Genomic DNA, 14,270 nt, shown 5'->3' with positions numbered 1-14,270 from the left:
TTCCAAATAAAATGAAGCGAGCATTGCCAAGCGCATCCTTGAATACCCCTTTCGTCATCCTTTGTGTCCATTGCCACAGCAATATCCATATACAACTCCGCATGGTAGCCCCGGAGCACGGTGGACCCTGATTGACCACTTGTCAACCCTGTTACATTTGAGACCGGGGAGGAGCATTTCGCGAAAAGGTCCTGCTACGTCATCGTTCTGCGGGTCAGAGCCAAACGGAGAGTGAGGCATAGAGGGGAATCAGAGGTACGCTTGCTTCCTGCAAATGATCAGGCCCACAGAAGCTCACATAGAGATAGATCCACTGTATCAAAAGTACCTTGGAGTAGAACCGTGCGCAATTATCAATGAGACATCATGTCATGATACATTCTACAGTGGTTTAGCTGGGGATCGTCATGCCTTTTGGCCGAAGAGCGGGGGTGCAATAGGTATGCACTATTAGGGCAATGACAAGCGATCAGCCTTTTGATGGGCTCCTAAGCACAATGGGCACCGGAGGCGACACCTCTCCACAATCGGTGGCCATTATTGCCAGAATGACCGCGATCGGTGATCCCCCGCTTCAGGCTTGATAATGGGGAGGAGAAAAGTAGTTCTGACGATACATACTAGGATTAGAAATGGTGAAGACATCATCTCATGTTGCCAATTGGGGCTGCCTGCATGCTACGTCGCCAGGATGTACTACTGGAGACGAGCTGACTGAGGTACAAATGCAACTATCCATCTGTAAGCAGAGTAGGATGTAGTATGGGCAGTGGCTGCTACATACCTGCCGAAACTTGATGCTATTCATATACATTGTGGGCTTGTATTGTCCTCCTATGACAGGGACTGACATGTCTCGTCATTTGTCATACTCCCCCTTGTATCAAGCTTACATCATCTTACAATACTTGCAACTACTCCTAGGAACGTAGCCAAGATACGTCAGAAAAGTCAGCCTCTATGATGGTGAAGTCACATCATCATGTTCGTGTCGACCATAGCGCCATGAACTCCAAACTATTGCAGATTATGCAAATCAACTAATCAGACGACATCAATCCCTATCGTCCAGCCATCCACTCATCCCCATCTCAATATGTCTTCCCCGACAACGTAAGACGCTATAGCTTCTCATCAGGCGGACGCGAGCCGATCGATTTTCTCTTCTCCTTTCGTAAGTTCCTCTCTGCTTCAAGAAGGAAGGACTGGACGCATTTGCTGCCGTCTGGGTTTTTTCTTACTCGTTGATCATTCAGCAGCGCCGTCAGGGTGGCCTTGATGCTGTTGTGGTACTCGCGGATCTGGATGTCGATATTACTGCCCGGGGAGACGTATTTGGGTGGAGAGGAGTCGTCGTCGTTGGCTGGTGAAGTGTAGGAGGCGGATCGTCTGTCGGCGATGGCCGAGTGCAGGGTAGGCAGCTGGTTGGCAGATGCTGCCGGCTGAGGTGATGGATGAAGAGGGACCATTTTGTGTGCTGTCGCTGTCGCTGTCTCTGTTAGAGATGTTGTCTTGAGAAGAAGTAATTGAATAACCTCGAAGCTAAACTGCGAGTTCTGTCTGTCTTATAGCTTAGCTCTCGAAACTCGACGTACATGTCCTCAGAACGCATCGACCTCGTTACGCCACAAGGGTACCTTAGTCTGTATAGATAGCAGTACTTGGCATTCGTAATCTGCGCCAATCGAAACAAGGTAGCGATCTGCTTGCAGCATCATATCCATGGCGCGGCCCCTCTTGCTGATCCTGGCTGTCTCTTCCTGCCAATGATGAGCTTGATGCCATCATGCCGCTGTCAGTCAGCGTCTCTACTTTCTACAGGGTTTTGATGTGTCTGCCATGTTTCGTGATATCACACCTAATTCAAGTGTACTCAATCCTCCTGGTCCTACTTGAGATAAAGGGTACTTCTGATGGTAATCCCCGCGTCATGATAATTCTTCATTGTTATAGTGTCATGCCGCCGCTTATATCATTCTGTCTGTGGATTTCTTGGATACATTCTGGATACTACTCTATTGGCAGTTCATTTCGCCTCCGGCCGACCTCATGGCCTGTGCTCGCTGCGGGTGTGGCTAGACTGAAGGCGATTTATCTCTCGTGTACGGCTTATGTCTATCATTCTCCAGGTTCGACATTCGACCCCTTCTTGGTCGCCTGTGGATCCATCCCTCTGTGAACTATGACTATGACAGAGGAGTTCCAGCCTCAATCCATAGATGTATGTGCCTTTTCGCCCCTGGATATACCAGAGGAGTAGTCTGGGTGTCCAACAACATGTTAGCAAATGACCTCACTGTATGCAGTTTCCTGGATACAACTTCAGACAGGTAGGAAACAGGGGCCCGGACGTCAGAATGACTCAATTGTGTTGATCTCCACGTGGCAGCCTCATCCCGATGAGAAACAAGAGGTATGCTGGTTATTTGTCATGGTGGGAGGAATGTGATACCAGTATCTCTTTAAGGGTTTAAACTTGAGTAGGTGTTCAGATATGCATAACAGCAACAGACTCGGACATACCATGATGGTGTGTAGTTGAGGTGACCTCAATAGCCTCATGCATACATCAAGGCCACACCCCTGACGTCATTGGTCGCTGGTCGCTGGTCGCTGGTGCAACCGGGAAGCTTGGCATTATGCAGTATAGACAAGTTTCTGAAGTACATATGACGGAGCAAAGCAAGCATTCTACAGAGTAGTCTATCTGACCTTACCCATATCTTACCTAAGTATCCCCCCCCGCGCTCCATTACAAGCCCATCTAGCCAAGCACCCCCAACACCCCCACGTCATAAAACCGGGCCCCAGATCGCCGCCCCTTCAGCAGATCCCGCCTCGCAGACAAATACGGAAACTCTCAAACCTGATGGCTTGGCAGATCTTTGTAACAGAAAACCCACTGCCCAGACACATATGCTGTTCTCTGCTGTTGGTGCTTCCCGAACGCCGGCCTGCAACTCGGCTCGGCTCCAGCTCCGACATCCGTTCTCGGGAATCGTGACAAGCTTCGATATGGTCTTGACAATGCCGAGGAGAGCATGCGATCAATTGCGTCTAGACAGCTGATGGCATCGCCTCATTAACATACAAAGAAAATTATACAACAGTTGGGTTTGCTGGTGGCACCCACCCAGCTACTAACGAGCCAGCGTGTGGCTTCTCTGTGGTTAACAATTCACTGGGTGCCTCCTAGATGAGTAAAGGGTGAGCACCACTTTACAGTTATATAACCAGGACGACCGAGGCTGAGCATGCGACTTATAGGTTGTGTATCTCGACTCTTGCTGATGTCTCACCCTGATCATGTGACCACACGCATCTACCCCAAAGCTGTGTTATTGTGCCTTGGCACAGCATTTCTATAATAACCATGAGTTTATTCTGGAATGATCCTAGATTTGATTGTTGGACTGGTACATGTTCAGAAATCAAAATGCCAGACAGTTAAACTAAAAAAATCATTCACCTTCTGTTAATGACACTCCTCTGCATCGACTTCTTGCCTTAGCGGCCATCGGACTCTTGAAACGTGTATGGCCACATGCAGGGAGCGTTCTTTTTCTCTCGCGCAATCTGTGTCAAGTATGGGCCGGGCCGCCTGTCTAGCTCTCTGAAGCTTCGACAATGGGTTATATTTCCAGCCATACATCCATTCCTGTGCCTAAGGTCTTTTGCGCCTTCGAACATCGCGGTTGGACCTATATTCTCAGGGAAAGAATTCATGGCGACATGATTGCGGTTCGCTGGCTGTATCGAAGCGAGGAGTTAAAGACGAAGCTTCTATCACAACCAAGGCAGTTCATCCAAGAGATGAGGAGCCTTGTCCCTCCTGAGGGATGTGGCATTGCAAATATTGATGGCGGACCTCTATATGACTGTCGGTTACCTGGGCCCTCACTGCGATTTGGACCGTTTAGCAATGGAAGAGACTCGCGGAAAGTATTTCGGTGACATTTATAGTCTGTGGCAACGTATCAAGGGATGATTTCCTTTGCTTGATCAAGTCAAGTCAAAGTTGCGCTTTCTATCAAAGCGATACTCATACAGAGTAGAAAGAAACTGGAGGTTTGCAATGAGTATGTTCAGAATATGACTATATGACCCAAATAGCCTCGTGGATAAGGACTTGACACTGTACAAGAATCAGATTATCTGCTCCGTCAGAGTAGAACAGAATGATAGAACAAAATAGACTAATGCATCTTCTTATCCCTCCGCTCCATCCACAAGCCCATCGAGCTAAACACCCCCAAACACCCACACGTTATAAAGGCAGGCCCCCAGATCGCCGGCGTAAACTGCCCTTTCAGCAGGTTCCGCCTCACAGACAGATACCGGAAAATCCCATACCCAAACGACCACACACTGATGGCCTGGCAGAGCGTTGCTGCAGAAAGCCCACTCCCCAGATACGTACTGATTTGATTTGGCTGCTGTTCTGTGCTGTTGATGTTGTTGCCTGAGCGCCCGGCTGTGGCTGCGGCTCCAGCTCCGGCATTGTCGGGAACCACAAGTAGGTTTGATTTGGAGCTTGATAAGCCCGAGGAGATAATGCGATCGATTGCGTCTAGACGGCCGAGGGCGAGAGCCATGGCTGCGAAGCCCAGCCCCATCCGGGTCCATGAGAGGAATGTGCGCTCATTGGCTTGGTGGTCGCGCAGTTGAGAGCCGCTGTTGGCGACGCGTTGAGGGAGGATGCGCCGCCACAGAGAGGCCATTGGAGATTTTCAAGCGATATATATACACTCTTTGAAAGACAAGCAGAAAAAGAAAGAGCAAAAAGTAGGAATCGAAGAAGGCCCCGCTATGACTAAAATTCAAGAGAGGCTTCGCGAAATAAAGCATAATCAAGGCTACATTATTTTGGAGCTAGCGGAGCAGGTTATCAGAGATAGCTGTGTCTAGCCAATCAAGACTTTCTTATCTGGAAAATCTGCGAAGATCATCAATCCTCCCTATTTGATGATATAAGTAAGGTATTTTCTCTCTACGCTTTAAAAGCTGACTATAGACTATAGTGCGTTTTAATGACGATATCATGAGCTTTGACCAATTCAAGGATGATGTGCCTGCTTCTCTAACCATGCCTGTATAGACTGATAAGGGACGAACAGAGATGGATCTCCCTATCTAAGCGTACCGTATGAACATGGTTCATCTACATGTTGACATGAATATTCTGGTATTATTGCATCGGGGGATGGTTATATTTATCGCGCGGAGCAGCCTTGAACAGCAACTTATAACTTAATCAAAATTCTCAATCAAGTCATCTGTCTTGGTGGTAGGGGAACAGGCTCATGTCGCTCCCTAGTAAAGAGTGCAGAGTACAGAAAATGGGTCCTACAGAGATAAAGAATTAAGTAGTTTTAATATCTACTATGTCTTATCCCATCCGTTGATTTATTCCATTTCCATCTCGTTTTCCTTTGCTCTGAACAACCAAGGCACAAGCCTTGGCCTTGCCCTTCTTCGCCTCCTTGTCCTCCTTGTTCTCCTTCTCCTTTTCCTCCTTCTCGTTCTCCTCCTCCTTCTCCTTGATGGCCTTCTCGAGCCGATCAACCTCGGCACGCTAATATGATAATTTCATATATCAGCCTTGGCCCACTACTATACGTATATAGAGGCAATGACAGACTTACCAGCGCCTTGATGGATGAATCCATCTTTGCCTTCTTCTTCTTCTTGATGGCCTTCTTGTCCTTCTGGCGCATGGCCCGCGGGTGGTTGACACGCGGTGCTTCCATTTGGAAGCACCCCCCTTTGTTGATGATGACTTGCTGTAAAACATCCGTCAGATTCGACATCAACTTTACATTTTCAACTGAACATGGACTAACTTTTACAATTCTCGTCATTGCTGTTGTTGCTGCTGCTGCGGCTGTTGTTTTTGTTGTTGTTGTTGTTGTTGTTGCTGTCGTTGATGTTGCTGCTTTTCTTCTTGATCAGTCCATAAGATACATATGTTCTAAGGAACATAACTATACTCACGACACGGCACAAGGATCGAACGATGATACTGCAGGAAAGACAGAAAAGAGACACAAAAAGGAAAGTTGGAAATGGACGCCTGTATATATAGATCTCAGCTTGTGGTTAGTCAGCTATTGTTGTAGACTTGTAATGGTATCCTATTGATTTTGCAGCAGGTGACAAAGACTTATTATGCCCTACACACTCTTTACTATTGTTAATGCAGCAACACGGTCTTATATATAAGATCTGCTTTCTTGTTGAGCAGACAGAATAATGAATTATCTTTCAACTTCCTTCTATATAAAGTCATTCCTTCGCTTGAATTGACATTGTGTATTGTTCCTTGGGTGCATGCTCACCTAACATGTTGAATACAACCATGGTTCATGTACTCGTCGCCAAGGGCCTGACCAATATCTTCGCAATATTGGTCAGGCCCCTGACGAGTAGATGTTGACATAAATATTATGGTATTATTGCATCGTGTGGGCGGGGGAAGTCTATATCTATCGCGCTGAGCAGCCTTGAACAGTATGTTATTGTTTTATCGAATGTCTCCGCCAAACAACAATGTTCTCAGCAGCAAAACTGAGTGGTCATCTCGAACCGCCGTTTTGCATGGTTTGCGGCCTTAGGGAGGGGAAGGATAAGTGGCTCAAAGCAAGTGAGTCGATGGCTGACGGTTCATCAGAAGCTTTATGTTAATAAATACGTTTAACTTGGTTAAGTCTATTGCACACCGACTGGTGTGAAAGTGACCAATCCCAGGCAGGACCCCTGGTGTAGGTCACTCTGGAGTGGGATACAGAATGGAACGGACGTGTATCTCTTTCATGAGCAGCCGTGCTGGGATCATCTCTTGGAGCATTTCGGCCCTGACAAACTTCATTTGGCCAGTCTCTTTGCGGCATTGGAGCGTTTACCACTCCCGAGAGACTATACCTTTCCTTCATATGCTTCATTACCAGGCAGGATAGGCCTATGGAACTGGCTTGGAACGGAAGACGACAAACATGAATTCCCCATCCTCCCTGGCCGGTTTCCCCTTCCGAGTCTGGAAGAGCTGATGCGATTCGCAAAAAGCCCTCCCAAGCCCTCGTCAATTATCGCGCAAAGGCCCGTCAGCCATCCAATAGATGGCTTCGGACGACTCTCGTTTGACATCCTTGTGATTATATCAAGCATGCTACCGACAAAGGAGGCTCTGGACCTCCGGCGTGTGACACGAGCTGCAATCCCACTTTTCGCGAGCTCACAATTCTGGAGAACGCGATTTGCCGTCGACGGAGAACGTGGCTTTCTCCTGCCCATAGTCCGGAGATTCTCCCCACCGGAGGGCGATCATGGGATCGACTGGAGACTCCTGTACCATTGCACTGCACGTTTGAACTGTAGTGATTGGTTTGAAATAGAGATTCGGGCCTGGGAAACCTTGCGCTGGCTTCGAGACACAGCTTCGGCTATACGCCGTGGGAGGCCACGTCCGCCCGACTTCCGGGGTAGTCCAGCCCTGCAGCATTATCACAATATCACCCGTCGGAACACGATTATCGAGTCCGTGGAGATAACATCGTCGCTATGCAAGATTGCTCTATCTGCACTCCAAGAAGCAGGAGAAGTGAACATCACCGGGATCGAGTTTATCTTTGATGATGGTCGTCCCAGCGCCATGCTTGGCTACGCTACCCCTGGAGCGCGGCAGATGACACGCAAGACATACGCACTTCAACAACATAGAGGCCCTTTCGATGCCCATAGGGTGTGGCCATATCCAGGTGTTCGGGTGACGATGGATGTGGTTAGTCTACGTGGGATCGTGTACCTCAAAGATGCGAACGGCATCCACGGCGTTGCTATATACCATGGTGAAGGGGAGTTTGACGAGATTGATGACACTCTCCATGTTGGCCTTGACGCACATGACCATAACGAAGAAGAGCCGGTTGCATATTTCGTCTCCCTGGACAAGGTCGAAAAGGTCATTGCAGTAGTTGATGTGAGTCTGTGCTTATTTCCCTTGCCTGCTTGCCCTGCTTGACGCTCGCATAGAACCGCAAGATGATTGACCTGGGAATTTCCGGGACAACAACGAAGCGGTCTGAATACGTTGAGGATGGGTGGGATGACCTTGTGCATCAGTATAAACAAGAAAATGCCTTCCTTCTCAAATCCAAGTCATAACTGTGGGAGAATGATTTAGTTTAGAATTTGGCGCGGTCTCCAGGAGATTGAGCCTACTATACCGGCTATGCTAGATAGCCCGAATTATATTAATCGTTGATTTGATCATGTGTGTCTGGATGCATAACTGACACGGACTTACCACCTCTCACATCTTTATGTCGCTCTGTAGACCCATTGTGACTATTCTGCTCGGGCAAGAGCTGTCGCTCATTTGACATTTATGTACTCGATATGAGATACTAACCCTGAGACAAGGCTATAGATTCTTCTCTAACAAGTGGGCCACGGACCGATGTACTCTTTTCCCTCGGACTGACTCCAAGTATTGACTTTCGAAACTACACTAGCCTCGCAGGCTACGGTACGGAGGCCTCTTCGCAGCCGTTCTTTGAGGCCCAAAGGCTTTTCAAGGCTCCCTGCCTTCGGGTATACCGAAGAGAGGACGCCCCCAAGGGGGAGGATGATGAGTTCTGAACGCGACGACATCACGCAAAAGCAAGATACAAGTCCCTAGGTTAGGTTAAGAAAACCGTCCCTTAGTCTTGCTGCACAAGCCCCTAGATCTGGTCCAAACGAGTCATCTCTTAGTCTTGCTAGTGTTCAGAGCATCATCCCCCGTTGCCGTCGCTTAATATGTATTTACCCGCGTCCGAATCTGCACTGAAATGGTAGTCAGGATGGCATGGATACTCTGTCTATCAGAGTGAACGCTCAGCGTGAGCTGTGGTCCTGCTAATGTAAACGATACATACCTAAATTCCCGTCCTCCAATAGACTTTGCGTCGCGATGGCGAAGCAGAAGCGCTGAAACCGCCGTATCCCTAGTAGCTCGGTTATAAATAGAGTCTTCCCTACTTTCCAATGTTAAACAGAATGAACTTGTCACCCAAAATAAGGGGATCTTTCACAAAATCCTGCTAGCAAGGACTTGCTGCGTCATGACCTTGACGCAAACAAAATCACTAGCCCTTCGTTTGCGCTCAGGACTCGCTCAATCTAGAGGTTTAGCGGTCCGAAGTTTTACCTAGTACCTGGTATGCTCCGTTGCGCGGCTCTTCTGCAACTTCTAGGCTGGGTGCAACCATTAGTGCATTTGGGGACAGGTTGAATTATACAGAAGTACAGAGTGGTTTGATATGGATTGGATTCCTAATGAAGCAATCGAGGGAACGATTAACTAATCTGCACCTGTGCCAATCCACGACCATTTATTATTCTGCTTTAAACCACATATACTTAATAATAACTGTCTTTCTTTCCATTTCAAGTGCGCTGTAGCGGTTTCACGTCCTTTTCAGCTTACAGTCCCCTCACTCCTCTAGTAAAGACTCTAAAACATCAGCAGGTGTCCGTTTTGGGGCGGCAAGATCCAGCACCTCTTTGCTGGTTGTAGAAGCCGAGCATTTCCCGTCCCACGCTGTCTCGGGGGCCCGCTTGATTGAGTAGATGACGTTCTTCGATTCCTTGGTTGCCGCGTACTGGTATTCATACAGCGTGTCGATGAAAGAGACGTCTTTGTAAATGACGTCTTTGACGGGCACACCAATATTTTTCTCGACCATGTTGACAATCTGCTTTCCAGTTATGTCCTCAGGCCCATTCAGAATGTATTTGGCCTTATTGTGCACGGAAGTGTCATCTTGCGACAAGAGATAAGCTGCAATAACACCAACCTCGTCAGGGTCGATGATCCCGACAGGTGCATCCTCTGACAGCATCAGACGAAGGGAGTCTTGCTCTCCAGTCTTGCGATACTTTTTAATCAACTCCGCAGCGGGGGACAAGATAAGTGGCGAGAAGATGTTTGGCTGAAGGGACGTCCATTGCAAGTCGTTGAACTCGGGCGAGCCGAGTAGAGCCTCGATGGCCCAGTGCTGGCGTGCATAGTAGGCAGGACAGTCTGGGCGCACATTCGCAGCAGTAGTCGAGATCCGCACGACGTACTTGACGCCGGCGTGGAGGGCATTGAGATGGAATGTCGACTCCTCGGCAAATTGGTTAGGTGCATTGTGGGATGCGATAAAGGCTCTCGTAACATGGTGCTCCCGGAGCCAGTCGGCGGTGATCTCAACCCAGTTCTGCTCAATAACTTGAACTCCAGGCAGTTTGGCGAGCTGTTGCGCCACTGGGCTGCTAGAGGAGCGAGTCAGAGCAATGATGCGGTTTCCACGTAGGGTGCTGCTTGATTGAAGCAACTTTGGCAGCGTCTGAGTGACAGCCCGGCCGGTATTACCAGTGGCACCGACGATCAGGATAGAAGGAGCCATGGTCTTTGAGGTAGCAGATGTATTTCACGCTGAGATATGGGCAAAGTATCGGGGCTGTTCTAGATACTTATAGCCAGCTTTTGCCTTTGCCATGAATAGCGAAGATGTGATACAGAAGGCATTAATAAGAAGATAGAGGAGCGCGAGAGTGATGATTCGCTGAATACTATTCTGTGGCGAAGACGTCTGGCTTGCTGCTGGCCGCCCGCCGGCATCCCACTGAACAGGCTATGACATCTACACATGGTCGTACCATTTCCAATATCCGAAGCCACTTATTACTGTGATAAAAGTGCCGATTTATTATACACCTTCTTTACTCTTCAAGAATTTCTGTGAGAGATTTTTCAATTCCGAAGCGCCTCAAAGCATGCCCCGATTCTCTACCAGTAAAGAAGCAGATGGGATGCCGGTGGGAGGCCGGTGGGAGGCCGATGGGATGCCGGTGGGACGCGGTGGGGATGGTTGAAAAGTCAACTTGCAGCCTCAACACCCACGCGACACTCAGTAAACCCGACCCTTCATCATTCGAGCCATCTTCTGCGTGCACGTCGGAGTAACTTCTCCATGGAAAGAATTGACACCGAGGTTGAGTTGCTCCAAGGTCTCCCTGGCCCTTTCACATACTACACATTTCAGTGTCAATTTCCTGGCTGCAATGCTAGATACCAGCGTAAAGAACACCTGAACCGCCACGAGAGAGCAAAACATACAAAGCAGCAGGTTTTTATCTGTTCCAGCTGTGGCCGCGAATATCAACGAAGGTAGCCACGTACTATATTCGTCTTCTTGCAACAGTCTTTCTTACGCTAGAGACGTTAAAATTAGGGACACCCTTCGACGTCACATACGAAAGCAGCACAAATTAACAGAGCCTCTAAGTCGTGCGCGGCAAGCCTGTGTGAGTTGCCATGCAGGCAAGTCTCGGTGTGAAGGGGGCATACCATGCGAGGAGTGTGTTCGTCGCAACGTACAATGTTCTTTCCAAAAGCATGATAGTATTTCAGAAGCGCATCGAACCCGATCTTCCACCCCAACCTCTCCAATTTTAAACCACGAAGAGTCACAGATATGTTACGGGGAGAAGAGGAAGAAGTGGATTGACCGCTATTTCGAGATATTCCATCCGCGATGGCCTCTCATCCATAGAGGGTCATTCGATGTGCGCCAGGAAACCCCGTTACTCCTACAATCAGTCATGGCTCTGGGCATGTGGACATCAGGAGAACAATCTGCGCAGTCAGCGGCAGTGGAGCTTCATGATATACTTGACTCTGCCATTCGGGATCAAAGGGTATGTCAGATAAGCAACCCATGATGTACCTGCTTTACTGACCTGTAAGTTATAGCAGAAATGGGATGCCTCAGAAGTAGAGGAAGCCTGCAGCGCTTGCTTATGGCCCATTGCTACATACCAAGCTATCCTACTCCATGTTTTTTTCTCTGTTATCGTGAAGGCTGACGGTGTTGTTAATCTCGACCTTAAAGTGTCTATCTCCGCTGCTGATTTAGCATTACTCACATCACTTATTGGCAGCTGTCGAAAACTGGGCATGTTCTATTATCCGAACATGCTTGCCAGGTATAGCGAAGCTGATCTACCCTCATTTGTTTGGGTCGGCATTGAAGAAGTCAAACGTTTTGGTATAGCACTTTACAAGCTTTGTGCGAAAATAAGCAGTTCTAGTACAGAGAACAGCGCTCTGCTACACGCGAGTGAACTCCAATTCCCACTACCAAGCAATGATCCCTTGTGGAATGCCTTGGAAAGAGATGAATGGGAAGCTAATGCGAGGGGGGAGAGTACGATTTCCATGCAAGATCACATTCAAACACAGTGGATTTCAAATTTTGCAGATATAATAGATTTTCTCAGTTTATAAACCATAGCCTTATTATCAAGTGATTAGCCGAGCGCTGGTGAGAAGATGGCGTGTGGGAGGCCTTCTTTCTTGGGGAGTGGTTTATTGCGCAGCCCAGGCATTATAAACAATGACGTCCGTAAGCGTCAATTTTAGATATTGAAATGCTTGATTTACTGATTCTCGTAACTCAAGCAACTTTGGTAGGTATTAATGCTGCATCAGAACAGTATAACAATAGGGAGGATTAGTAATATACATTTTTACCTGGCTTTCTATAGAGAGACTCTATCTAGAGAGACCTAGATAGCATACAAATAACAAAAACTAATACACTATTCATCTCTTATAGTGAAGGCCTTAGCAGCTAATAATATCTTCTACATAATCTTAGGCTTTCAATTTATATAAAGAGAAATAGAGAGTAAAGTGCAGGGTTAGTAGATATATTCTATCTATAAAGTATGTAGTTTTCCCCTGAGTCTATTAGGTAGTTAAATCCTTAGAGTACTAGTAGATATCTTCTACATAAGCAAATCCCTTATAGGATCACCATTAATAAGAAATAGTAGGTAAATTACTAGTAATTCAATAATCTCATATGGTTCTGTGCTTTCCAACAGCTTCGGATTTGGCCGAAATACCTTGATTATTGTGTCATTAGCTCATTATCGTCCCGGGTCTAGGCACACGACGACGAACGCACATGCAACCGATGGCACCTCTTCTCTGTATGGACATCCTAAACCAGGAGGAGCGGGAGTAGCTAAAGCAAACTAACTGGGCTTCAGATTTCTTTCCGGCCGGGGGTATGCGTCCTGGGACATCAATCAAACCGTGCAGAATCTTGTCCCCGGTACCACATACCAACTCTCCGTTGACCTCCTGCCTTGGGTCACAAAAAAGACCGTAACCTAGATGTAGAAGAGCTTGGTCAAAACTACAACAATGATCCAAAGAAGGCACAACAACCCGCGGTAAGAAGAGTAAACCAATCATATCGTATGAGATGACGATATCGGTATCGGGGGTAGTTTGGATGAAATACATCTTATCGTAAACGTGGTGGGTTGCGATTTGGGCGTGATGTGTGAAAGCATTAAGATTGTTTGCTACAAGCTCTTCGGCACGTACAGCTGCTGCCAGGGAATCACACGTTGGCAAGCCTCACCTGTACCGACCAATTGTTCTGCACTACAGTTTACACTCTCTCCAATTCCCATCCATGAAAGACAGCAGTGCGACGCTACCAGGTTGAGTCGGTTCCAAGGACCTAGTTTGCTTGTCAATTACGTGTCCACCCTCGGCACGTACATGTACGAGAATTCCAAGAGATGCGCTGGCGAGCTTGTCTTCAGGTTAGGTTAAGTTGGTCCTTAAGTCCATAAAATGTCGTGTGGACGCGAATTATATCCGCTTAAAGCCGTCATCGTGGACATTAGCGACCATTCTGAGCAGTCTGAGGTGTGGCATCTTGCTGTACTGTACCAGGGAAGCCTCTCCACTTACATAGTGAAATGCATATATGCGTTGTCAGACAAACGCCGCCGACTTAACAATATATTCCTCGCCCTTTATTAGATTGGTATCGCACCCACGCCTAAGCTTTCATTTCTTCATTTGACGGCTACCCAGGTCACTAGGCGATTAAGTTATGGCCTCTATCAACATCGCCGAGATCTCTCGCACCGATCTCGAAAATCACTTGGCGAGAGTATCAATCAGTGACGTCGAACACCTATCCTCTTACAACTGGGTTGAAGCCTCTGTACATACGATCGCCATCCCCGGTAGCCCTGCCCTATGAACTCCGCCACAGGCCGCGCAGAGGCAAGTGAAGAAAGACTCTGGTCTCATCTACATAGCCCAGAACGCCGCTCGCCACCCAGAAAGTCCGCTTGAACCCTTGTTTCGGGCCTTGTATATCGCACACCCTGCGTTCGATATCCGGTCCGTGGATCTGGTGACTGATCGAAAC

At 47.8% G+C, this 14,270-nt stretch overlaps 5 protein-coding genes across 5 annotated transcripts; 1 reads left to right on the top strand and 4 right to left on the bottom strand.

Annotated features, from left to right (window-relative positions):
• Positions 1 to 1,121: 1,121 nt before the first annotated feature.
• On the bottom strand, positions 1,122 to 1,469 carry ALT_9439 (uncharacterized protein; the record flags this gene model as incomplete). The annotated part of the gene is made up of 1 exon (XM_033559421.2): positions 1,122 to 1,469. The coding sequence occupies one exon, from the start codon at positions 1,467 to 1,469 to the stop codon at positions 1,122 to 1,124; it is 348 nt and encodes a 115-aa protein (XP_033415312.2).
• Positions 1,470 to 4,196: 2,727 nt separating this feature from the next.
• On the bottom strand, positions 4,197 to 4,721 carry ALT_9438 (uncharacterized protein; the record flags this gene model as incomplete). The annotated part of the gene is made up of 1 exon (XM_033559420.2): positions 4,197 to 4,721. The coding sequence occupies one exon, from the start codon at positions 4,719 to 4,721 to the stop codon at positions 4,197 to 4,199; it is 525 nt and encodes a 174-aa protein (XP_033415311.2).
• A 668-nt stretch (positions 4,722 to 5,389) lies between these two features.
• Positions 5,390 to 5,750, bottom strand: ALT_9437 (uncharacterized protein; the record flags this gene model as incomplete). Its single annotated transcript, XM_033559419.2, has 2 exons — positions 5,390 to 5,575; positions 5,646 to 5,750. The coding sequence occupies 2 exons, from the start codon at positions 5,748 to 5,750 to the stop codon at positions 5,390 to 5,392; spliced, it is 291 nt and encodes a 96-aa protein (XP_033415310.2).
• A 799-nt stretch (positions 5,751 to 6,549) lies between these two features.
• Positions 6,550 to 8,160, top strand: ALT_9436 (F-box domain protein; the record flags this gene model as incomplete). The annotated part of the gene is made up of 3 exons (XM_033559418.2): positions 6,550 to 6,643; positions 6,708 to 7,975; positions 8,029 to 8,160. 3 exons carry the CDS (start codon positions 6,550 to 6,552, stop codon positions 8,158 to 8,160), a joined length of 1,494 nt encoding a protein of 497 aa, XP_033415309.2.
• A 1,313-nt stretch (positions 8,161 to 9,473) lies between these two features.
• ALT_9435 (NmrA-like family protein) lies at positions 9,474 to 10,430 on the bottom strand (the record flags this gene model as incomplete). The annotated part of the gene is made up of 1 exon (XM_033559417.2): positions 9,474 to 10,430. The coding sequence occupies one exon, from the start codon at positions 10,428 to 10,430 to the stop codon at positions 9,474 to 9,476; it is 957 nt and encodes a 318-aa protein (XP_033415308.2).
• Between the last annotated feature and the right edge of the window lie 3,840 nt (positions 10,431 to 14,270).

The sequence above is a fragment of the Aspergillus lentulus genome (genome assembly GCF_001445615.1).
Source record: "Aspergillus lentulus DNA, contig: Alt17, strain: IFM 54703, whole genome shotgun sequence".
In the NCBI taxonomy this organism is placed as follows: domain Eukaryota; kingdom Fungi; phylum Ascomycota; class Eurotiomycetes; order Eurotiales; family Aspergillaceae; genus Aspergillus; species Aspergillus lentulus.
This window is presented reverse-complemented; position numbering and strand designations above follow the sequence as displayed.